Here is a 26,912-nt window from a genome sequence, read left to right as displayed (position 1 = left end):
ATCCCACGACTCCAAGAACGGGGCCTTCACTGCCCTCCAAAAGGCCGCACCATCTTTAGACGCTGAGGCCTCGTGCAGTGCTTGCCAAAGTTCATCTCCCAACTCCACCTTATGTAATTTAGGGCCCGATGTAGGTAAAAGGGAATTTCCGATTCCAAAATACCGAGGCGGGCCGATTCGGTATTCTGAAATCGGAAAACGAGATGTAGGAAACAAACAGCGAAATAATAAGGAATCGGTCGGCATCGGTAATGTGAATCGGTACGTACCGAATCAGCACGGACCGAATCGGAAACTACCGAATCGCCTACCACCGAATCGGAACTAGCCGAATCGGCTACCACCGAATCGGAACTAGCCGAATCGGCTACCACCGAATCGGAATTAGCCGAGTCGGAAAAATCAGATTCGGCTATTACCGAATCGGAGGTATGAAAACACACCCATGGCCAAAAAGCCCATAGGAATGCATTGAAGAAACCGATTCGGCTATCTCCGAATCAGATGATACCGATTCGGATTTTACCGAATCGGTAATATCCGATTCGGAGATAGCCGATTCGGTTAAAGCCGCTTCAGCCAATGAGGTGGCTCCCCCTCCCCCTCCCAAACAGGGAGTGGCAACCCTGGCAGGTGCAGCCAATTAAGAACTTTCTGGAGAGCCTGCCTGAGCTGAGCAGTCACAGTTAGCAGCAGTGGGAGTAGGAGGTAGTGAACTGTTCAGACCAAGATGGCAAACCAGAGTGAGAGCCAGAAGTCCAGCCAGAAGAGGAAGCCTAAGTTCAGCAGCACCGAGCTGCAGGTGTTGGTTGAGGAGGTGGTGAGGGTGCACCGGCAGCTATTCGGAAGGCTGTCCCTCAATGTGCCAGAATGCACCAAGAGGAGGCTCTGGAGCGATATCGGTCAGAAGGTCAACGCTGTGGGTGTCACCCCCAGGTCCCTGGATGAGCTGAAGAAGCGCTTCTACGACATCCGCAGCCTGACCAAACGGAAGATGGCAGAGATCCAGAAGCAGGCTGGAGTCACTGGTGGTGGCAGGAACCCGGCGCCACCCCTCACCGAGCTGGAGGAACTGGTCTCCAGCACCATTGAGAGGGAGAGCGTGACCGGAATTGGGACCCTGGACAGCTCAGCCAGAGCTACAGCTACAGGTAAGAGGCATGCGCATCAGGACACACCCTACCAGACACCTCCCCATTAGACACAATGCATAGCCAAACCCCAGCACAGTACTGCAACCAACATACAAGAGACAAGCATCATGGTACATCCAGTCAGCAGTAGGTATCAAAATATGGCAGTGCAGAATCACAAGACATGAAACAGTGGAACACATTCTACGGAGATGCTAGGACATGTGGAATGCTTTAATTGTACTGACTGTAATACATCGGTACTCTATTTACAAATGCTTCTTTGTACCTAGGGGCACCATCAGGCGGACAAACACTGCCAAAGGAGGCAGCAGCACCATCTACCACTGCACTCGCAGGGCCGAGCACGAGTCAGGCTGCCGAGGAGGAGGAGGAAAACACCATAGGCCTGGATATTGAGGGAGACCTGGAAATTGACTTTGATGCACTTCACTCCCCACAAATGCAAAGCACACCCTCCTTGCAATTCTCCCCAGAGAACTCCCCGACAAGGGAGCTCTTTCCACCTACACCAGCTCCTGCCACTGTGGCTCCAGTACACCCTGTCCTGGGAGCAGGGGCTCAGGCCCCGGCCAGCACCACACCCCCACCAGTGGCACCCCAGCCCACGCAGCAGGCGGGCAGCAGCAGTACCCGGCGCCGTGCCATTCCCACCACTGCAGACCCAGCACGGGAGGCCAGTGTGTTCCGGGGCCTCGAAGGCAATATGGTGAAGATCCAAAGGCAGCAGGCGAAATCCATCATGGCATGCCAACGCCAGCTCCTGCAGCACAACCTGCAGATGGGGGAAATGGTGAAAGGATTTCAGGCCTTTGTGGCTTCCAACAAGGAGGCAGTAGCAGGTTTAGGCAGGCTAACCACTGCCATCACACAGTTATGTGGCAGAATGGAGGAGCAAGAGGTGGTGCGCAGGCGGGATGCCCGGGTGCAGAACCGCTCCTTGAGCCGCCTTGCTGCAGCAACGGCACAACTCTGTCAGCGTGGTGCCAACATGGAGTCTAGTCTCGCTCAAAATACCGCAGAGTTGACAAGGGGAATGGCCCGCATCACGACAGCAATGGAGGCCTTGATCATCTCTAACACTGCCGCAAATCCTGCCCTGGACCTGGGGGATGCTGGGGACAGCAGCAGCCACAGCAGCCCGGCCAGCGCTGCGTCAGAGCCACGCAGGAGCACCAGGCGCTCCGCAGATGCCGCTGGTCATTCTGAAGGGGGTGAGGGACACCACAGTGGGGCTGCAAAGCGCTCAAAGAAATAGCCTAGCAAGGGCGGGTGAGGCAACCTGGACCCTAGACTTTTGTTTTCATTGACATTACACCTTTGTTTTGTTGCACATCAGTGCAGTAACTGTGTAGCAACAGTATTAAAAATTGCTTATTCAACACAACCATTCACCTGTCTGTGCATTTTTACTCACTCAGAAATAGTTTGCTGTTATCTCCTCACGTCTATGTCTCCCATCACTTGGCGTACACACCCCAGCTGGCTGTGTTAGTGGCACAGCTTCGTCGTCATCATGGTCCTCGTAGTCACTCAACTCCACCTCAGTGCCCTTCTTCACCGCAAGGTTGTGTAACATTGCACAGACAGCTATGATTTTGCAACAGGTGATGGGGGTGTACTGCCTTGCACCTCCACTCTTGTGCAGGCATCTAAACCTGCTTTTCCAGATGCCGAATGTCCTTTCCACAACATTCCTGGTGCTTTTGTGGGCACGGTTATACCTCCTTTGGCTGGGTGTAGAGGGGTTGAGGTAGGGGGTGAGAATGAATGAACGGAGGGCATATGCACTGTCGCCTAGAAGGAAAAGGGGTAAAATTACTTACATGCATACATGTATTTCACTTTGCTGTTTTTGGTTATGGGGGGCTGATGATGTGTCTCACCTAGGAGGTATCCTTCTCCAAATTCCCCAGCCATCAGCCGTGCATAGATGCCGCTCTGTTGGAAAATGTAGGAGTCGTGGGTACTACCCGGAAATTTTGCTACCAGGTCTGTGATGATGCATTTCGCATTGCAGATCACCTGTACGTTGATGGTGTGAGTGGACTTCCGATTGCGGTAGATGTATTCTGTGTCAGATGGTGGGCAAATCGGAATGTGTGTGCCGTCTATGCAGCCAATGATGTGGGGGAATCTTGCCATCTGGTAAAAGTCTGCTTTGGTCTGTACAAGTTCTGCCTGGGTTGCAGGGAAGGAAATGTAGTGGGCCATCCTCTGGATCATGGCATCAAGGAACTTGTGGAAGAACCTTGACAGGCTGCTCTGGGTCACCCCTCCTGCCACAGCGACTACACTTTGGTAGCTGCCAGACGCCAGCAGGTGTAGGCAGCATAGCACCTGCACCTGCACAGGGATTGCGTGTGCCCTTGGGGTGGGGTGCTGCAACAGGGGTTGGAGGTCCCTAATGAGGTCTGTGATGGTCTCTGAGTCCAGCCTGTACCGCTGTAGGATCTCTGCATCTGTCAGCATGACCAGGGTGATACGTTGTCTGTATACCTGCTCCTCTCTTTGCCATTCCCTCTCTCCTTGCTGCTGTAGCCGTAGCCGCCTCGCTATGACATAAAAAGCTGCCATCCTGCAAGTTGCAATGCATTTTGGGGCTGTTTTTATGGGTTGGAGTTGGTTACCACCTGATCGTAATCCATGGTAATTTCCGAGTGGATTCTACCGATTTTGAGCCAAAATCGGTGTTTCTGTGTCTCCCTACATCTCCCCATCTGTCCGAAGCGGGGATTTTCCCGATCGGTGAATCTACCGAATTGGTAGGTTCTCCGATTCGGCTTCTGTCCGATTCGGTGTCACTACCGAATCGGTACATGCACCGATTCGGCTTATGTCCGAATCGGTGTCACTACCGAATCGGTACATGCACCGATTCGGCTTATGTCCGATTCGGTGTCACTACCGATTCGGTACATGCACCGATTCGGCTTATGTCCGATTCGGTGTCACTACCGATTCGGTACATGCACCGATTCGGTGTTTGCATCCGATTCGGTGTGTTACCGATTCGTACTGTATCCGATTTTCGGTATGTACGTATCGCATTCTTTTACATTCGGTAATCATTCCGATTCGGTTTTCGCTCCCATTTGTACTTTTTTTTGTGCCCTACATCTCGATGCCAGTATACCGATCGGTAAGGGCCCAGATTCGGTATTTTCGGCCGTTACCGATCGGTAACGGCCTACCTACATCGGGCCCTTAGACACATGTTTATAGGCCCTACTTGCCTGTCTTATGTCAGGCAAATTTCTAGGAACTTTATGGGTCACCAATTTTAGATTAGCGTAGGCCCGGGTACATTTTATATGAAACAACCCTTTTATATTCCTGTTTAATTTACAGTTAGAGCCTCTTTTATGACTACTGTGATATGCTGCAAAGAGGTAAAATCTCCTTCATGTGTTGCATTTTCTTCTGAACTGGCCGCAATGGTGGATTTACTCTTAGTCACCACCTTCTTTGTAATTTCTAGAGATTCCACCATCGACCAACGCAGAGAATAACTGTTCACTCTATTCATTTAAAAATTTTGAGGAATGTGCTTGGTATTAGTCCCAGAGTGGGCCTGCCGTGTTAAATGTGGAAGTGAAATACTCTGTGGAAAATGATCACTGTGAAATACTTTGTGGAAAATGATCACCAACTATTTGCATAATTTAATGTGTCGCCCCAAGTGGGATGGGTATGCTCAGACCTGGTTCCCATATGCACTGTGTCACTGGAACCAAGCTGTATCCGGCTGATGAGCCCATAATTAAGGGTGAGATCAACCCTGAACAGCTTGTTTTCTGGTTCAGGGAGGACCTGGCTTGGCAGTTCGGGCTGGACTATTTTCATTGGAGCAGAGTCAAGATGGATTTGCAAATAGATGGGCCCAAACTGAGGTGGCATGGTGTGCAAAATATCACTGAATTGAGATGGGGCCCTGAGTAATTACCAGTGGATGAGATTCATACATGCAGCCCATCCATCACTTTTGTATACTTTAGTATGGGCTACCTAGCGCCTACCTTAGGGGTGATCTATATGTAATAAAAGGGGAGTTGTAAGGCTTGGCAAGGGGGTATAAATTTCAAGGCAGTGTGACACCACATTCAGGCTATAGTTGCAGGTCTGGGACATGCTTTAAGATGCTACTTATAAGGGTGGCACAGTTTGTGCTGCAGGCCCACTGGTAGCATTAAATTTACACTCCCTTAGGTATATGCCAATCAAACCTTGCTAAGGGGAATGAACACAGGCACATTAGCACTCATTAGCAGTGGTAAAGTGCACAGAATTCTATGGCCAACAAATAAGAATTCAGCAGAAAAACAAAAGGAGGAAGCAACATGTTTGTGGGTGACCCTGCAGAGAGAGCCAGGTACAACAACAACTGTCAAAAATAAACAACGTTATCAAAAGTGATGGACTTCAAAGGAATCAGAATAAGTAATCTAACTCCTATTTAAGCAAATGTAGGAACATTATTGGAGCTTGGAGGGGTTAGACATAGTATACCCACACCACGGTAACCAAAAGCAGGAAAAATGTTGGACTTTAGAGGGGTTAGAGTTACTATTTCCCCTCCAGTTTAAGTAAAAGCAGGGAATGTGTTGCAATTTGGAGGGTTTTGATTTAACATTGCCAGTCTAATCTAAAAAATACAGTAGGGCAAATGTTGGAATTTAGAGGGGGTTAGACTTATTATTTCCACTGCAATCTGTGCAACAGTAAGGAAGTGTTAGACTTTGAAGGGTTACATTTAAAGTATTGGGCTTTGGAGTGGTTACATTTACTATTCTAAAGCAATCAAAATAACAGTAGCGAAAGTGTTGGACTTTGGAGGGGTTACATTTACTATTCCCACTCTAACGGAATCAAAATTAGGAGAAGTATGGGACTTAGAATTGGTTACATAGACTATTCCAAATCTTAATAATTTTTAAAATAATATTTAAATACTTAACAACCTAAATTATTACAACATATTCAAAATAGTAATGTATACCATATAAATACCTTAAATTACAGGTAAAAATTAAAAATGACTCATACAACAATAACAAAGTAAAACAAAAGTGCACTTCTCTCTCTACTACCCAAATAAACTCAAACCCCACGAAAATTGTAATAAGTATAAATAACACTCTAATAACCTTAAATATTAATTTAATATAATAAATATAATTTTAAGAAAATTCAGTACATTTTGAAAATTTTACTATTTCACTAGAAATTACACAAAAAATGCTCAATTAAAAATCTGACATTATTAATTAACATCTAAATATGTAATTAATAAATGATTCTAAATAAAAATTATAGTTTAAAGAGCATAGCATCCTATTCCCCCACAAACCAACAACCCGTAACTGAAATATAAATTATTCATTTAACTATACAAAATAAAATATAAATGAAAATTCACAAAAATCACTTCAAAAATAAAATAACAAGTAACCAATTAATCAGTTTTCATAATTGATCAGCGCAATTACATATTTATTTAATATAAAAGCTAGCTGAAAATTAAGAAAAACAATAGGTTATAATTTAAGAAACTGCCCTCGCTATTCTCTTACAAACTCAACAACCAGCTACTTAAAAATAAGTTTATAATTGAATTTTAAAATATTCTAATTGCACAATAAAAATGCATTCAATAACTTTATTTCGGGTCACAAAGGACCATAAAAGTGCAGATAAAATAGATAAAACGCACAGAGGTTAAAAAATAAATACCATATATGCAACAGAGAATCAACTATCTAAAAACGAATTAAACAATGATAGTTATCGAGGAATTACAATTAATACAGAATCCTATTTGCCAATGAGACTTTAGATACATTTTCTACGTCTATGCCACATGCCAATTAAAAACCGTGAAACAGCAAAGACAATGGGGGGTGGGTATCATGCTTTAAGACTCTAAAGGCTTGAGCGCACTGTCTGAACCCTAGATTTCTACATATTGGTATCAAGAAACATTTCCGTGTGGCCTGGTAGGCTGGGCAGAAAAAAAGGACGTGGAGTTCATCTTCAAGATTATATTTACATGCTGGGCACACGGTGTTCTCACTAGTATTCCATTTATTAGTAAATGCCCTAAGCGGAAGACTAGCAATCCTAAATTGCATATAGAGTTTCCTTGCCAATGGAGGATAAATCAAATCTAAGAAATCCTCCTTTTTTGGTTCCATTTTTACTTGGAGGAACTCTGCCGTTAGTCTTCCCACTGTGGGGCACCTGTGAAGAGACAGTAAGTTATAGTGCCTATAAGTATGAACCAACTCTGCCCTAGATAACACTGGGCAAGTTACTTCAGGAGTATCCCAGAGCTCGGGTAAGCCAATCTTAGTGCTAACTGCCTTAATATGTGAGAGCCATGGGGTTTTCTTTATTCTCAGTGTTGCCCAAACCTCCAAAAATTCATTTTAATAGGAGACCGTGAAGCTACTTCCTCCTTGATAGGGACTACCCCCAAGTCCATACGTAGGGGCACAAGCGGTGTGCTAACGGAAAGACCCAATAAGTTCCTCATGAAGGTGTGTTCTACCTTCATGAGATTAGATGAACTTTGGTGTCCCCAAAGTTCTGCCCCATACATAGAGTCCGCTCTAGCCTGTAGTTTGTAAATTTCTATAACCGGGGCAGCTGGCTTGAATTCGGACATTCTGTGCACTTTTGAGATCCCCCCGCCACTTGGGTTAACCTAAGAGCAGCCTTGGCTGACTGAGTACCCCAGTCAAAATGTTCTGTCAGAATGATGCCTAGGTACTCGAAGGTCTTTACCAGTGGAATTCCATTCAAAAGTGGATTTGGGCGAGTCTGCCTGGGGGATTAAAAATCATACATTTTGTCTTAGCTAAATTTATCTCTAGCCCTCTCAGTGCACAAAAAGCAGCAAAACCATCCAAAGTGCGTGGGATGCCCGTTGATGTTTGAAAAGCCCAGACTTCCTGGTTTCAATGTCATAACCAGGGCATCGTGGTCACTGTCTTTTCCTCGGATAAACCTGGAAATCCAGAACTCTATCCCAGGTTCTAAGTTTGACCAAAATATAGTCAATAAAGGAATTTTGCCCCTCTCTATTTAACTTTGAGGAACCAGGTCTATCTGAGTTTTTCCTCCCATTACAAGCCCTCAAAGACGCTGAAAGGGTAAGAGAGTTTATTTGAAGAACTAGCGGCTTCCATGCTCTGACTGGTGCAATCTGTGGTTCAGGGATGCACCAATACTGGTTCTCATCAGCTAATCCATCTAATCTGTCTAAACCTGCATTGGTAAGGGGCTCAAATTGGCAGTTAAAGTCACCACCTACTATTAGGATAACTGCTGGATCAATGGTCGTGATGAACTGCCTCAGTTCATCGATAGTTCCAGATTCTTGCCCACTCTGCATAGGCCTCGAGTAAATATTAAGTAGGGCAATTTGTGTGGAATCTGGGAGCGCTAGGAGGACACATTGAACATCGGGTAAATTAGTTGGTAAATGGACTGCTTTAGTACCCAAATGTGTGCCCACCCATGTGCTTAAACCACCCGATGGTCAACCCGTCCCTTTGTTACAGCCGGTATACTAAAGGTGGCAAAACCGCCCATCGAGATCTCTTCCAGCGCCCACATCTCCTGTAATAGGCAGATATCGCACTTTCCTACAAACAGACCCCAATGAGGGGAAGATAATTTGTTTTTAATCCCAGCCAAATTCCAGGAGGGAATTTTAATGTTTCCACTACTCACACCAACCATTGATTCACCTTGCACCCTCGGACAACTAGTTGCCCCAACGAGTGGGACTTCACAAAATTCTCCTCCACTATCACAAGATGGCCACTTGCCCCCTTGGTCTCTTTCCAGGACCCTTCCCTTTGACAACAAAGTTTGGACACAGCCGACACCCGCCTGTGTTGCTAGAGATAACGCTCCATACAAAGTAGCCTCATGGTTACTCCCCATAACACACCCCTCATTAACCATGGTTTCCTCCCATGCAAATACCCCCTCCTGCTGAATAGTTATAGGAATATTACAATCATTTACACCAAATCCTTCTCTAACTACTGGTGAGCCCTGCCCGTCAATCTATTTGATCCAGGGTGCTGAATCTATTAAATTGGGCAAAGCTAGCCAAAATGGGAATATAGGTATTGACTCCCTTCCAGTTTGCCTCCCCCACTTGAGCACTACAGAACAGAGTATCCTGGGCCCGCAGAGCTGTCCTCCTCTGTAACCACTGGGAATATTGTGAGAAATGGGATAAAAGTAGGATAGATGTAAGGGTTGAATTTGCGTTGCTGAGCAAGCTGGGACGCAGTTGAGGATATGTTCCACAGCACGTTTATTCCTAAAATTAATTATAACGCAATCTCCGAAAATATTTTTTTCCCAAGATCCCACCCAATCCACTCGTCTGGCGAACAAAATTTCGCCAGATACCTGCAAAGGAAGTGACCTATTGTGATTAAGCCACTGGATACATTTGTTTTTAAGTTCGCTATAAACCTCCTTTTTTCCCTCGCTCAAAGCTGGGACCCCTGCAAGCACCACCACATAGGGTAAGGACTCAGGGGGGAGATCTATGCATGGTGAAGCTTTAGTTGGCACATCATGGGGGATATTACTATTTGGTCTGGCTTGTCGGTTCTTAGTTCCGCTCCCAACCCCAGTCTCCCCGCTACTGGTCATTACATTGTTTTTAATTGCAGGGTTGCTTGTTTGGGGTAACGGGTCATTTGCTACTGCAGCAGCAAGAGATGAATCAGATAAATCAGTCATAGTAGACAGGACGGGATGATGACCATCGCTGTTAGGTTGCAGCCTATCTTGGTTTCCATTCACCCCTGTGCCCCTTAATCCACCCTGTGCCTGGGCAGGATCCACCAATGATTCAAGATGTGTAAGTCTGGTTTCTATCATAGTGAGTCTATCGTAAATAGGGAGACAAGTCTTTGTGAAAATAAGTTCTAATTTAGTCCAAAAGACTGCTCCCAGCTCAGTAGGGCCCACATCACTGAAGCTCGTTGTAGGCGTAATCGCTTGTACAATGGGCAGGCCTGCGACAGCGCTGTTTGGTGATCTTATAATTTGACTCTCCCCCGCAATGTTGCGTTTCAGTATTTTCACTTACCTGTTTTTCAGAGGGGCACCCCCTCGCTTCCTTTTTGGGATCGGATCATCTGCCAAATTTAAAACCCCCGGTTTAGAGCTATATTTGGATCGTGTTTTTGGTCTTGGAGTCGATGATCCTGAGTGCTCATGATTGTGATTAGATGTACTTTGGGTGGCTAAAGCAGCGTCCGTGAAAGCAAGGGCAGTAGGCGGACCTTCAACAACTTGTGATACATTTCTCCCCTCTCCAGTAGCACCAGGCAGAGCAGAATCTGACCCTTGGCGACAGGGCGTATACCAGCATACCCATAGATGACAGTTTGTCGAAGGCAGGGTCCATGGATAGCCTCCCTTTGGTCAGTTCAATTTCGTGGGCCAACACAGATGATGCCCTCGTGAGAAATTGGTCCAGGGTACCAACTATTGACCCACCATTGATAGACTTCCTACCCTTCCCAGCCTTGGAGGTAGTCATTGCAATAGTGGGCTGGGAAGCGGCCATTGCAGTAATCACTTGCAGTAGTTATTGCGTATAGGTACTAATTATGTGACAACTGCCAGTCTACAACATGTGCACTAACCTTTATTTACTGATGAAAGGGGGGGCCCGTCCCGTCCACAAAGCTTCTCTAACGGGCTCAAATGGGCCCGCCCTTGGCCCAGGCTTCACCCGGCACGCGCCTGCTCGCGTTCCGCAAAGCGGGTGTTAGGGTCAGTCATAAACAAACTGTGGGAGTGGCCAAATGTGCCTCAGGTGTCCCAGGCGCAGGGCTGCTGGGACACGTAGTCCTCGCGGCAGTCCGGCAGGCGGGGAAGAATGTGGCAGTCTCCCTCAGTTTGCCCGGTATTCAATCCTTGTTGTCCTCGTTGTCCTCATAGAATGCAGGGCTGCATAGGAAAGAGCGCAGCAGAAACCCACGGTCATTTCCTCTCGGCGAAGTATATGTACAAAATATAAAACATTAATGTAACTAGAATATATTAAATACATAAAAATTATTTATTACAACTCCATTAAAGTAAACAATATTACATACAATTATATTTTTAAAGACAATATCAAGCAAAAAATATATTCTTACTTTCTATATTTTGTCACTCGATATTTATGTAGTGACAATATTTTTGACCTGCTATTTATGTAACTAAATATTTTTGAATTGGTATTCTTGCTATATACCTTCCACTAAGCTCTGGCACTTCAGTTGGCTGATATTACTGTATACTTTCAATGTGTTTGTGCCTCAAAAGTGTACTATTGCTCGATGTAATGCTCACTATGCTATGGATACGAGTGATGTGGAACTTTGATGCATCATTTTTCTTTATGAGGTTGAACAGGTTTCCTTTATGTAGCTTGAACAGATGACAATGTTAATTGCCATTGTTTGTCTGTTACAGAAATGTGTTTGTGCTTGGGGACATGGCTCTCTATATATAAACGTTTTCCAATTGTTCAGTGATTTGCATTCTTTGAGGTTTGAGTGTGCCTTTGGGGTGAATGTGCTTAGCTACCTCTGTGATTTGGCGGCTTGTTGTGTGCATGAGTTTGGTATGTGGTTTGACTAACATTTTCCATTTGTTGTGCAGTGGAAGGTATGTGAGAAAAGAATGTGCTGTGTAGTCTGAAGGACATTATCAACCAAAGTGCTCTGTCCGTAACCTGCCGGAATGTCTATCTAACAAGTCTTTTTAGACATGAGCTATTTATACAAGCATCACGACTTTTCTGATATAAATGTGAGATATTTTGATGGTTGATGTATTTTCCTGTGGGACTGAAGCATAATGTAGGAAACAGTATGCAATTTTTAAACTCATTTATTAATCCATTATACAAACGGCCATAGTGAGTCATGGTGTAATGCATGACATGGTTCATACATTAGAAAACATCCATAGTATTGTCTGTCATTGTGTAGTTAACCTCGAAAAAGTATTATGTACATTTAATGTGTACAGTGTGAATGAATTGTCTATGACTCTTTATTGGAATCACCCAGTAAGGAAAGGAAACCTATATATATATTTCACAAATAAAGACTAGCTGTTGTGAACGGTTTGTGTGAATAAGAAACGTTAGTTGAATCAGCTCAGTTTAGAGGTTTTACAAGAGTTCATGCTGAATACTCTGAACATCTGGTCTGGTGGGAAGTGGAGAAAGATTTAATGAAGTCCATCACTGGGGGTGCACACAGAAAAGTGCTCGACATGTTTGTTGCTGTTTCATTTTAGTATGTAATCTAATGATCATAATCAAGAAATAAAGTCCAACGGAGAGACGAAAAAGACAAAATCACACTACACCACTATAACAGATCCTTCAGAAGAGCCATCAGAACCACAAAAAGATACCACTACTTAACACAAATACTGAAGCAGAACTCCACAAGATTCTAGCAGAATTCCACAATCCAGCAGCCTAAACACTGAAACACCACATATGCAAGACTTCTGTGGCAAACATCTTGGAACTGATCCAAAACATTTGAAAGATATAAATACCAAAAGGAGAACACAGACAACACCACTAAGCACATGAACCAACCAACATGAAACAAGTTTAAAGCAATCTTCCACGATTATATCCTTACAGTACTGTTTCAGAAAAAGAATCCCTTAACATTATCATCAAAACAGACCATGAGAATCACCTTCAGAGACAGCAGCTCCAAAAACGTTAAAGATATCCCTTGCTTAACATATGCAGGGGAGGTAGCTAGATGTTTTCTCAATAAGTCCCTGGAACTCAGCTTATTCCTTTCTGAGATGAAAATCTCCTATCTTAGACCACTCCTCAAAAAGAAAACCCTAAACGCATCCAGCACAAAATAATACACTCCTATATATCAAAGGAACCATTCGTTAGGAACAATATTTGAAAGAGCACTATTTACCCACCTTATTACACAATAAAATTACTTATTGTTCGATCAACATTCCAGGCAAAGGCACAGAATCACTCTTCATATCCATTAGGGATAACCTAAAACTCAATTGCCTATACATTTTTCAGTTGCACTTGGCATGTCCACCACCACATGCTACTACAAAGAATCTGTGTTGGGTCACACCGGAGGAGGTCCAACAGCTCGGATTGAACACTGACACACAGAGTTGGAACTACTGACTCCTTTCATGCCGTGCATTAAGGAAATGATGTCCACGCATGTTCAAGTTCTCTCGCGGCCACTCTGATAAATCGGATCCAGGTCATTGAACGCGGCTGATTATTCGTAGGATTCTTGCAGACTGGTTGGGAACGGGTCCCGGTCCAGTAAGGGTGCACTTTGCACTGCGTACCTTGTTTGTGGAGCTATCGGCTCGTATTTCTGGAGTATACACCACACGGATGCGGTAATACAGAGTGTAACTTTTGGCAGTTGCTCATTCTTTTCTGTTGACGGGTTTTCTTCCAAAACTCATGCAGAAAGGTGCTGCTCTATTCCTGCCTGGGCTTTTCTTTGATTCCTTATTTGTGAGGCTGCATATTTGGGAGCTGGTGTGGGGATTTCCCCCAAGTCCAGGACTCTTTATGGACTGTGTTATCGGTTCTTGAACACCAGCATTGGTATTGGGTATCAAGGTGTCTGGTAGTGCTGTAACTCCTTTTATACCTTGGTAACTGGAGTACACCCATCATTCAGAAGTTTTCATATCTTGGTGATAAAATTAACTTTGGCCTTTTATTCTTTGGGTGCAACACAAGCTGAAGGAATGTTCACTTGTGTTTGGATGTTTTTTATCCACAAGTGTGAGATGCAATGCTTTGAATAGCATATTTATTTGGTGTATTGCTTATCTGTTTGTGAATAACAGGGGCTTGGTGTCAGAACCTAGGAAGGACATTTCTCACTTCCCCTGTGATTCTTGCCTTCACAGATAATTGGGTATGTAAGAAGCCTCAAACTAAAAGCTAATAGAACCATATGAGATTAACAGAACGTATATTGAATGGTTTATTTTCTCTTCTCCTAGTGGTACATGCCAATACGAAATGTAAGGCCAAAACAAAAAAGACATATGATCATCTGGCCAACTAAAAGTGCCTGTCTTTTCTTTTACAGGTATTGCAATATTGCTCTATGTATATACGTGTGTTAAAGATTACATAGAGGGGACAGAGTAGTTAGTAATTGTGTGCTTTCTTTTGCAGATCTCCCTCCCTGCTGAGCCCTTCCTTTCCTTCCCCCACCTAATCACTTCAACACTCTGTGCTGCTATAGTAATCAGACTTGAAGCTATTGAGAGTTGGACCCATACTAGCATCTCTCCAATCCGGAGGACACGGTACCACTAGACAATCTGTCATCTCGAAGTACATGAAAATGCTCTAAAGTGAATTGCTTTCTATCACGGAGAAATGTTTTAGTTTACGTACCACCTTTCATGTCAGCTCCGTACACTCAGCACCATGGCATCCCTAAAGAGTCCATCACATCCCCACTATTATATAACATCTACCTACCCACCTTATCAAATCTGATTAAATCATTCAACCTTAAATGTTACAACTATACAGTTCACACATAAATCATTCTAAAAATGGATGGCTCAGAAAATGTCTAGAAGTTAAAACCTGCTCACTACCTTCACTTCATGCCATAAACACACGGATGATATGTAACCTCTAAAGCTCAACACCGCAAAGACAACCCCATGGCCGGTGGAAATAGGCAAAAATTACAAGCCATCCTTGTACTCATAATCTCCAGGCCAGACTTTTCCGACAGCCTATATCTTGGTGCATCGAGATTGTTTATGCACAAAATACAATTAATCCAAAATGCTGCCACAAGATTTCTTCCCTGTCGTCACCCAAGAGTACTCATAACTCTAGTCTCTCTGCTGGCTACCCATAGCCAGATGGACAACATTCATGGTACTCTGCACTGTCCACAGAGCCTCTCAATGAAAAGGACCACAGAACCATGACAAAACCATAAGAGGAGTTACTTTCTCAGTACAAACTGCCAAGCTTTGGATCTTACTACTAGACACAATTCAACCATTAAGGAGCATATAGACTTCAGAAGACAGTTGAAAACAGTTATTTTCAAGGTAACTGCCTCTTTCAACCCACATGGTAGAGAACCCATAAAGATAATCGTACCTTCAAATTCTTTCTACAATTTATATCCCACAGATAGAGAACAACCCAACCAGCACACTGCTATCTATATAAACAAAGGCTGCATTATGGTTAGCCTGGGTATTAAATTGTAATGCTAATTCATTTTGTAATCCTTCTGGCCCACACTAATACTAATACCACAACACTCAGAGGTCAGCAGCCAACCATAGCTTAAGCCTCTAAAACAAAGAAAAACTCATGTACATCACCCAGTACTGTACCAGTCAATAAACCTGGCATCACCAACTAAACAGGCACGGAATAACTGAAGAGATCTGGCACATACAGCTGGCCAATCAGAGACTCTAATCCAGTCCACCCCTTCAGGTCTCAAATATGTACACACTATGACCGCTTCTGTACACCTCACAATGACACTCCATTTCATAAGTCTTTATTGCGATTCTTCATCATAAAAAGACAATAATACCAAAATAACACCATATTACATATTTCACCCATTAACACTACACCAAAATTATCCATACTAATATAATAAAGAGAGAGCCCAAACCTTTGAGGCGGGTAATCTCAGGAACCACAGCACCAATCACAACACCCAATACAGCGTTGGAAAGGGCAGTTGCAGCAGAAGGACATAGGCTATGCAGACGCCCACCGTATACATTTAAAAGGTAAAAGAACCGTGCCAGCAAAGTAGTCCCTTGTGGGCGTGTCTGCATTGTGCTGTGGGCGTGTGCTGGGGGGCGTGACAAACGCTGGGGGCGTGTGGTACGTTCCGCCCTTCATGCGATGTCTCATATTGTGTGCTAATCCCACCCTGCTCCCTTTAAATACCCCTGCACCCCATAATCATAACCCACCCTTACTCCTTAAAATACCCCAACACCCTTAAACACTAACCCATCTTAACCCTATAAATATACCCTGTACCCCAAAACCGAAACCTATCCCTAAACCCTAAAAATACCCCTATACCCCAAAACCCAAACCTAGCCCTGAACCCTATAAATACCCCTGTACCTCAAAACCCAAACCTACCCCTGAACCCTAAAAATACCCCTGTACCCCAAAACCCAAACCTAGCCCTGAACCCTAAAAATACCACTGTACCCCAAAACCCAAACCTACCCCTGAACCCTAAAATACCCCTGTACCCCAAAACCCAAACCTAGCCCTGAACCCTAAAAATACCCCTGTACCCCAAAACCCAAACCTAGCCCTGAACCCTAAAAATAACCCTGTACCCCAAAACCTAAACCTACCCCTGAACCCTAAAATACCCCTGTACCCCAAAATCCAAACCTACCCCTGACCCCTAAAAATACCCCTGTACCCTAAAACCCAAACCTAGCCCTGAACCCTTAAAATACCCCTGTACCCCAAAACCCAAACCTACCCCTGAACCCTAAAAATACCCCTGTACCCCAAAAACCCATACCTATCCCTAAACCCTAAAACTACCCCTGTACCCCATAACCCAAAACTATATCTGAACCCTTAAAATACACAAACACCCCAAAACATATACCTCAGTACCCCAAAACATATAACCCTTTACCCATACTTACCTTATCCAAACATTAAAAAAAAACATGCTTTTACCATTCATGCATTTACAACGAATTTCGTTGTTAATGTATGCGTGGTAAAAGCATATAAAATGTAATGCCATGCGTTATAATGGTATTGCGGAGTCATGGTACTTTCGTAATAAAAGTATGTGGAGTGATGGTATGCGGAAAGAAAGTTGCGGAATAATGGGTGTTTACCCTCCCCCCGGTAAGTACATTGGTGGCACGGCGGCCCACATCTCCAGCAACATACTCATAGTTTTTCACCACCCATTTGAAAAATGCACAGGTCTCTCTCATTGATGGCCAGCACCGACATACACTTTTAGACACACATTCCGCCACAAGTTCTAGAATTGCGAACTTTAGAGCTGGGGAGCTACGTTTGAATCCCGGCATCAGCTCAACATCCTGTGATTCCAGGCAAATTGCTTTGTCTCCCCGTGCCTACCAGAAATGAATGTGTTCTTCTGTAATATAAATTGTGCTCATGCCATGTTGTCGAGTTTGCGCTATATAATATTGCAAGGAAAAATATAGTAGGGAAACTCGAGTTCACACACAACTGAACACGCACTCTTAAGTGCATCAGCAGTGCACTGTGAATCGGAGCGTTTCACAGGCCTGTCACAGATAAGAAATGCTATCAAAACGAAATCCTACAAAACAATATACCACTGGCCGGCAGCAATTCATACCCGGACAACGTCGGGACAGGCTGCTAGTAAAAATATAAATTCGTAAATGTTACACCATCACAATAATAAATACATCCATATAAATTAACATTGTCGTTATTAAAATCAGTTAAAATTATATTAAACATTTAACCCTGCAAAAAGACTTAGGACATACAATGGTTGCCAATAGCTATTAATACTGTTTAAAAAACAAGCTATACAATGCAGTGATAAAAATAAATAAATGCAGGGACCAAAAGAGTTTATTTTACCCCCCTTTGTGGCATGCAACACCCATGCCCAGCTCAAGAACTTAGCTACTCCTATAACTGCATATTCGGAGGAGTCAGATTTCAACAATCTCTTTGCTACCATGGCTGATCGAGTGCCCATGAGTTTACAAACAGGTTTCAACCAGGTGCTTCTTGGATTATGGTAGACTGGGCATACAAATAAAAAGTGGTCTATCTCTTCTATCTGGTCTTTACAGAACTGGCACTTATTTCTAGTAGAAATATCCCACTTACATGTAAGCCACCTCAAGGGTAAAGTGCCAACCCTGAACTGGTGGAGTAACTTACGATCTAGTCGTTTCGTCACTAGGTCCCAATAGGCCTCCAAATGAGGTTCATCCCTGATATCAAGGTAATCCCTTGTTAATGAGGAGATAACATGGGTAGAGAATCTTTTAACTTTGATCAGCTCCGAATATGCTGCTTTGAAGAGTTTTTTTGATGGAAATTCAGCAATATCGGGGTGATCCCAGAGATTCCTCATCCCCATGTCAGTCAACAGTGATTTGACACCAGAGAACCATGCGATCCTGTGGGAACGACTTAGCCCCCTGACTTCCAACTATGCCCTGGCCTATAGATGGAGCTCTGGAGTAGTCCAGAGGTGTCTCCAAAATGCTAGTGGTCTGTAGCGGGCGACATCTTCCAATGCTTGACAACCAAGATCGTAAAGCAATGGAATTCTGGGGGAAGATTGTGGCAGACCCACTATGGATCTCATAAATTTGTTCTGGGCTGTGGAGAGTGGGGATAAGTTGGTAAAACCCCAGAGTTCGACTCTGTATAGGATTGCTGGGCAGATTTTAGATGTATAAATATTAACTATAGGAGCAATAGGCTTAGAGAGGGACAAACTATGTTCCTTAAGCAAGGCACCAGCTAACTGAGCATGTTTTAATGCCAAGGTGTCTATTTGAGGCTTCCAGCTCAGTTTATCATTAAAAGTAACATCCAGGTAGGGTGAAAACGTCCGTCTGCTCCAGGGGTACGCCATCCATTAGTGCTTTTACTGGCTTAGACCCGTGGAGCATCATAAACTTAGTTTTCCCTACACAAACCACTAGCTCATGCTCGCGGCAAAACACCTCAAACCGTGACAGGGCCAGTTGTAATCCCTGTCTTGTTTTTTATATTATCAGAGTGTCGTCCGTGAACATGAGCAGGGGAACTTTCATGCCGGCCAACATTGGCGCATCCGTGGGGTAGTTGGTAAAGTACTGGACCACCCCGTTAATGAATATTGGAAACAGGGTGGGAGCCAGCACACACCCCTGTCGGACGCCTTTGTTCTCCTCAAACTTTTTGATGACCTCACCTGGTTTGCCCCAACGTACCTGTGCATTTGTGTGTTCATGCAATTTTACTCGGGTGGCAACCAACTCTTTAGGCATCCCAATCTTAAGTAATACCTCCCACACCTTGCCCTAGGGACAAGATCGAAGGCGGATTTAAGATCCACGAATGCTGCAAAGAGCATCCCGCCGCCGAAAATGACCTCTTTCCAGAAGATCAAAACAAATCTAAAGGCTTGGTCTAGGGTGCCTATATGGGACCGAAATCCCGACCTGTAGGGGAGACAGAATATCCTCTTCCGTCAGCCTTACCTGTATCTTGCCCAGGATCAAACGTGCAACGATCTTTTGCACGGCATCGATTAAGCTGATGGGCCTATAATTCGCCGGACCAGAGCGATCTCCCTTCTTATATATTGGTATAATCTCTGCTCCGGACCAGGATGGAGGGATCGGAGCTCCTCGGGCAATAGCATTGGCTAGTAGCTTTATATATGGGACCCATAGCTCATGATCCTGCTTGAATAAATCTGCAGGAATACAATCAGGTCCTGGAGCCTTGCTACTCGGGATTATTTTCAGGACAGATTCCACCTCACCATTAGTAAACTACAATGGGCTGTCAACTTGAATAGGCAGGGCGGCTTCCGTGAAGCTATGTGATACCCTAAACTGTGATTCAAAGAAGGTTACCCATTGATGGGGCTCAACATAGTTACCTGGGGTTTTGGCCTGCGGGTTATTCCCCCACTTAAGTAATTCCCAAAATTGTACCATGTTCCTCCCGAGGCAGGCATTTAACAAATCCTTCCAGGGGTCCTCATCCCATTCTCTCTCGGCTTGTCTTAGCACTGATTTGTAATAAGCTCTACACTGCTTGATACTACCTAGAGACCTTTATTTTATGGCTTCAACCAGATCTTAATGAGCAGTTCTGCACAAATTATTATACCATGATCTTAACTTCGGCGGGTTGACCTTTTTGCGCAGATTGGTTTTAATCAAAAAGCCTTTCAGCCCACTGAATAGGTCAGTATGAACTCCCAGTATGGTAGCATTAAGCACTACCTGGGACTCACAGGCCACAAGTTTGTCCAAGGACCTTGAAACCATGGACCTGATCTGTAAAAAATCACTATCGTTGGCTGCTATCCGTGATCACCGAACACTTCTTAGATCATTAGAGGTAGTTAAGATATTATGGCTGCCATCTTCTTCCGACGCAGGGGAGCAGGAGAAGCTTTTATCATTAATTATACAAACAAGAGGATTATGATTGCTTTCAGGTCTACTCTGCACTTCCATATCCAAGATTAGCGGCCACATTTCCACATTGGTCAATATATAGTCGATGCGACTTTTGTACCTACCATTGTCAAAGGTTATGGCTCCATATCTATCAGACTTAGTCCTGCCATTTGCCGCCCTCAGGCCCCGTTCCAGGCACAGCCCCTTTAATTGAAGGGTGGCCTCAGACCATTTCCTTATGGGATTAAGGTCCAGTGAAGGGATACCCCATACTGCATCTATATCCTCACTAAGCATTCCATCTTCAATACCCAAGGGTTCAAAGGTGGTGTTAAAGTCACCAACGATGATCAGTCTACTAGTGTTAGCACCCTGATCCAGATAATTTTCTAATAATGTAATAACACTCCGACTCCTGCCACCTGGTTGTCCTCTCGAATACACATTGTAGATGGTTAAGTCAAGGCCCTTTATTGAGCTTTCCCTTAGAGCCCAGATATCGGGGCTGTCGATATAAACCTCATCTATCCTTACGCCCTCAGATTGATGAACCCAAAAAGTCAGGCCTCCTATGGGTCTTCTTCTTTCGCCCCTTATGGGAGCCTTGTAGAAGTTTAAATAACCTACATGGAACACTCCTTCTACAGACCATGTCTCCTGGAATGTCCAAACATCCGTGCCCTCTATATATTTGCACCAATCTGGTGACACAGTTTTCGCTTCAAGGCCAGCAACATTCCAAGAGGACAGTGTCAAGACCTGCCTCAGGGGCCTAGAACCAGTATTCCCAGTATAGGTCGGGATCTCAATTGTGTTAGGTTCCATTATTAACGAAATACCTAAATTGCGTGTACTTAAGTGGAGTTGAATCTCAGGAGTGGTAGGGGTACCCCACCCTTCGCTTCCCATGCTTACACTCCCTAAACCGCTTATCAATGATTTCCGAGAGAAGGGACCTGCGATTCCCTGTTGACTGTAGTTGATGTTAGAGGGATTCTCCAGTACTGTCATATTGACCTCTCTATCTAATGCCTGCTTCCCTGGTGCCCTTCCTCTCAGTCAGTCTATATCTTCAAGAGTTGACAGGAGTTCATAGCGATTGCTAGTCTGAATAGGGTGATCTAACCTATTGAAGGACAATTTTTTGGACCGTGCGACCCTGTTACTGGGAGTAGACCAATGATTGTAAAAAAAAACAAGTGGGAGTGATCTAATTCCATCTGCCGTAGGTAAAAAATGCCCAGCCAACTCGAGGATATGTCGAACCAAGAGAGGTGATCTAAAGCTTACAACCACACAGTCACCAACCAGCGATTTAAAGGAGTGGCCCACCCAATTGACACGACAAACCATTTTAAATTCATCAAAGAGCTCTTGACGAATCCCAGTCTTCTTACTTAAAAAATGAAGAGCCTTGTTCTTGAGTTTTAACCAAAGTTTGCGTGTACCCGGCGCCAATGCAGGTACATTCGCTAGGATGACCGTGTAGGGAGTGGCTTCTGGTGGAAGATGTAGGCTGGGTAGCATAGCATCCCCATCTAAACATCGCTCATCTAGTTGTCTATTATCATTGGCGGTTGCCCTATGTTGCTGTATCGGGGAGGAAGACTACCCTCAGCAACACAAGTTTGCAGAGAACAGGCTACACTCATCACTGGTTCTACCTGCTCACCACTACTTTGTGCGTTTTGCAGACCCGCTGTGTGTCACGCATTGCCCCATGAGAACTGCGATACGCCTCCACATTAACGTGCGCAAGATGTTGCTCGCAGTCCCTTTGGGCACTACAGGTTAAGCGTTGTTCAATCTGCTAATTGTTTCCCCAGTAAGGAACACAATTCATCTTGATTAAGCTGTATTTGTGGTTGTACAACAGAGTTAGACTCCGTGGTGTTTCCCCCCGATTTTCCAAACACAAAAGCCCCACTAGCTTCCTTAATGGCTGTCAGTGGAGTTTGTTTGGAAGTACCCCGACCTTTCCTTTTTTTTGTGGGTGGTTCAGCTCCTGACCCCACTGGAGCTTTCCTTCCCCTAGTTGTTACCATGACAGGGCTGTTTGAATTGCATTGTATTGATGGGGAAGCCGGAGATATGGCCGTGGGTGTAACACTTATTTTATGGGGGGAGTTATGTCGTTGGTGGTTCCCAATTCCATAATCTGCTGTGATGGAGGTATCTGGGCACTAGGTAAGGAGCCACCCCTCGAGGGTGTGGGTTCTAGTGAGAGCCTACGCTCTGTGGCCTGTATTGCATGTATTAGGACTGACTCAGCCCTATTAAGAAAAGCATTTAGAGTGCCCACCACCCTATCCCCCACTTTCCTTTTACTCATGTTAATAAACTGTGTTCCTCAGCCCAATCAAAAGCGAGCACCCCACTTGCCAGTGAGTCCCAAGTACAAAAGTCCACAACTTACAGTTCTGATTGGATGTGAAAATGTCAATAAAATGGCCCAGCCCGGCCTCCTCCAGGCTCTGACGGGCGTGGACAGGCCCGCCCTTGGCCTGGGCTTTGCCCGGGCACGCCCACGTGTGTCCCGCGCAGCGGGAGGGCCTCGGTGTTTTTAAGCACCTCCCGGTGCTGCCAATGATGCTGTGAACACGAGCCCAGGTACTCTGGGAGTTGTAGTACCGGCGCGGTAATTATGGCGAGGCAATGGTCAATGCAGTCCCCCTGACTGTAATGCAGCAAGAGACCCGGTAGTCACTGGAGCAATCAGGGCAGCAGGGTGTGGGCGAAAGGTGAGTAGCCCCAACAGCAGAAGTTGCGTTACATATAGGATGATAGTGCCAAAGACCATCCAAACATATCTCAACAACCATTTCTCTCTCCAACCATGCCTGCTAAGGACCAAAAACATTAAACAAAATATAAGGTTGTACAACCCTGTGCAGTAACCAGCTAAGTTGATTATGATCAAAGGAAGTGCCGTAAAGGGACCCACAGAGGTGTTCAAAGCTGCTATCTGACTGAGAATATAAACTGTGCATCTCTTTGACACCTCTTCACCCCCCATTACTAAGAAATGCAATCTAGAACACAATACCTCAGGAGTCATCAAGCACAAATGAAAACACTTCCCACATAGGGTCAAAAAACATAAAAAAACACCCTTCCATCCAAACACCCTAAACTACGTATCTTCTTACCCACGGAGCTAAGTACTTCAGTGCCCCACATAGAGTATGAAGCATTATATAAATGCATCAATACAATACAAATAAAATGGTTTAATTGAGAATTCTACAGATGATATTTGGGAGAGTTGGACAAGCTGCAAGGCCTTCTGCAGTGAAAAGTGTGTGTGGTGCATGAACTACACCACCAAAACAATACATATGACAAATAAACAAGACAAAGCTCCTACTAAAGATGGAAATATATTGATTACAGTTTCAAGTATCCTGTGCTGTGTGCATATTTTACAGTTGATTTATAAAAAATTGTCAGGTATTATAATTTAACAGCAAAAAGAACAATTAAGTAAATCTGACTTAGGCATCAGGATTTATTTAAAAATGTATGGAAATGCTTTTTAATTCAAAGACAGGATTTGTAAGTCAAAATTAACCCATGCAAGATATGGCCACTAGAGGATGGTCATGCAATTGTTTTCCAATGCCACTCAGTATCAAATTGCATAGTACTTGAAATGGTGTGCTATTTTTAAAGACAGTGTACTTCTTTAAGCAGTAGCTGGTTAAGAAAAATCTAAAGATCTCCAAGCTTGTTTCTGTTCTACAACGTATTCCATGGGGATGTACGTTGTTACAACGCAGGTTGTAACAACGCATACCTTTACCACGCGGCCGCTACAACGCAAGTCGTTACCACGACTTGCGTTGGAGGGCGTGGATTTAGGATTTTTATAATTTTATATTCCAACACCAGTCCCCGTGGATACTAGGGAAGGTGTTGGAATATAAATTTATAAAATTCCTTATCCCACAGCGCCCTCCAGCGCAAGTCGTGGTAACGACTTGCGTTGTAACGGACGCATGGTAAAGGTACCGCGTTGTAAAAAATTTGTGGTAAACGTTGTTTACCATTCCATGGTACTCTAAAGGACACCCAGATATAAGGGAGTGCGCTGTTGATGCCAGGCCTGAGGAAAACGTTTTCTGTGAGATTTGAGCTGCCATTTCTTTCTCTTGTACAGTTCACACAACCCTGCCACATTGAAAAATGTTCCACCGCAGGTTGGCTCCTTTTGGATAGACTTGGATCCTCTAGGTATGTTGAATCAGCAAGATGCCAGTAAACTAAGAGAAACTACTAATGCACCATTGTAGGGTACCTTTTACCTATACCCTGCAGTAAATCTTTTCCTAGGTGTCTGAAAAATACAAGGAGATAGGATCAAATACAATTCCAGAATTACAATGCAACCCAATTGGCTACACAGTGTAGCTCAGAGTCAATAAAATAGATTAAGTATAGATTTATTAAAAATTGAAAGCCAATCTGATATAAATTAATCTCAGAAATATAGTATAAAAATACAGAATAACTAATGGAAATCCAAAACGTTGGACAATATTTATCCTCAATAACAGAAAGCAAATGAGAAATTCTATAGCCGCAATACAGAGAATAAGAAACCAAGTCTGCTGATCAGATTGAAAGGTGTGATCATCTTTCCTAAGATGCATGAGGAAATTCAAAATCTCCTAACTAAACCTACCCTAACTAGTGGCAGATGGGGAAAACCCAAATTAGATTCAATAAAGTAAAAAGGTGTCAACATATCAGAACCTCTGTAGAGGTTCTCAAGGAAAAGAATATTGTATAGCATGAATTCACACAACAAAGATGTTGCAAAGAGATCTGTACCTCTCAAATTCTAAAGGGAATCCGAATAAAGCTGAAGTATGATCAACAAGTATATCCACTGAAATAACCTTCTAGGCTCTCATATCAAAGGTCTTATTGTTTTCCACCTTCATACGATAAATCTTGGCAACTACTTCCTCGCTTTGCTCGTTGACTGCCCTCATCCTTGCTCATCCTTGCTTATAATACTCCTTTTGAACTTCCTCATCTTGATTGCACAATGAGCCTTTCTTTAACCATGAGATCATGCATAGGCACCTGCAGAGGAGAGAAAAACATCACACCCAAAGCAAATGTTCACAGCAGTACACACATAGCAGTCTCTCACATTCATAGTGTCAATGTATTCATAAGCAATATAAATAAACTTTTGAAGAATAATCTCCTCTTGATAAATCTGTGTGAAAAGTCTTTGCCCTCCACAACTGTAAGTTACTATCAGTAGAATGTGATACAGTACAAGCAACAGTAGACCTGAATTCTTCTGACCAATATGCAGCTGGATATAACCCGGTAAACATCATGATGAACACTACAACTACTGCTATTAGTACGCTTGCTATGATGTACCTATGGATATTAGTGTTTGAATTGCTTCCATTTCTTCATTGGAATCTAAACCGTTGGATGAACTATGGCAGCTGCAGAGTCTTCTCTGTCGGTTTTCACCTGTGCAAAACCAAAGTTCAATTAATATGCAACAAGAATATGTACAATAGCCTTCATGAGTCTTCCTTAGCCCTACTCCTTCTGAAGGACAACCTTTGGCTCTCTCAGTTGCCTCGGGATTTGGTACTCTTCTTTCATCCCTACAAAGTCTATTGCTCTAATAATAAATGGTTCGAACTCATTGACATCCGTTACAAAATTACGTTTTTCAGCTCATCAACTAGCACAGGGATCTCACTGGCATCCAGAAATGGAAACTTGGCCAAATCTGGGATAAGATGACTCAAGGCACTCACTCTCAGTAACAAAGGAAGTTCAAAAGTCAGATCAAACTGAAGATCAAGTTCCCGAAGTTTCTGTTGAAATTTCATGAGTTCATTCTCCCTGTCATTTGCAAGTAAGTAAGTCCATTAAGGGGAAAAGCACCACCAACAGGGCACTCTTCCTTTCTTTGACCTTCAGAGTGCAGTCCCCTCTTTTCCACCGCTACTCAGATCAGAATCCTCAGTATCCTCCAAATGTGCATTTTAAACCTCAGTATTCTCCTATTTTCAAAGTCCTGTGGCTCTTCTGCAAGCCTTTGTCCACTCCAAAATACTTCATATTTCTGAGTTATTTCAGATATCTTATCATGAGCATGTCTCGCTCTCCTTACTCATAAACAATAGCTTGTTTTGTTGATAGGTCTATTGGAGCCAAATCAAGACTTCCTCTAATCATTTTGTCTAATTCAAGTTTTAATTTTGGTACATCCACCAAATTCACTTTCAATGTTGACTTGATCATTCCCTAACTTATTTCTGTGTTTTCACTTTTATTTGAGGTGGCACTGAGAACCTCCAGCCATTTGTCTAGCTCCGAACATAAAATCTAAATGGCACTTAGGATGCTTTAGATACTGCTTTCACTTTGATCATGTTCCTTTGCGCATTCAGGGGTGGTGCCCATGTGACTGAATCTATATCTGAT

General features: G+C 43.8%; 1 protein-coding gene across 1 annotated transcript; it reads left to right on the top strand.

The window, feature by feature from the left end:
- Positions 1-847: 847 nt before the first annotated feature.
- LOC144762541 (uncharacterized) lies at positions 848-24,733 on the top strand. The gene is made up of 3 exons (XM_078647773.1): positions 848-1,151; positions 1,427-2,309; positions 24,601-24,733. The coding sequence occupies exons 1-3, from the start codon at positions 995-997 to the stop codon at positions 24,731-24,733; spliced, it is 1,173 nt and encodes a 390-aa protein (XP_078503899.1). The 5' UTR covers positions 848-994.
- Positions 24,734-26,912: the final 2,179 nt, after the last annotated feature.

Source organism: Lissotriton helveticus, chromosome 6, assembly GCF_964261635.1.
Source record: "Lissotriton helveticus chromosome 6, aLisHel1.1, whole genome shotgun sequence".
NCBI classification, from domain to species: domain Eukaryota; kingdom Metazoa; phylum Chordata; class Amphibia; order Caudata; family Salamandridae; genus Lissotriton; species Lissotriton helveticus.
This window is presented reverse-complemented; position numbering and strand designations above follow the sequence as displayed.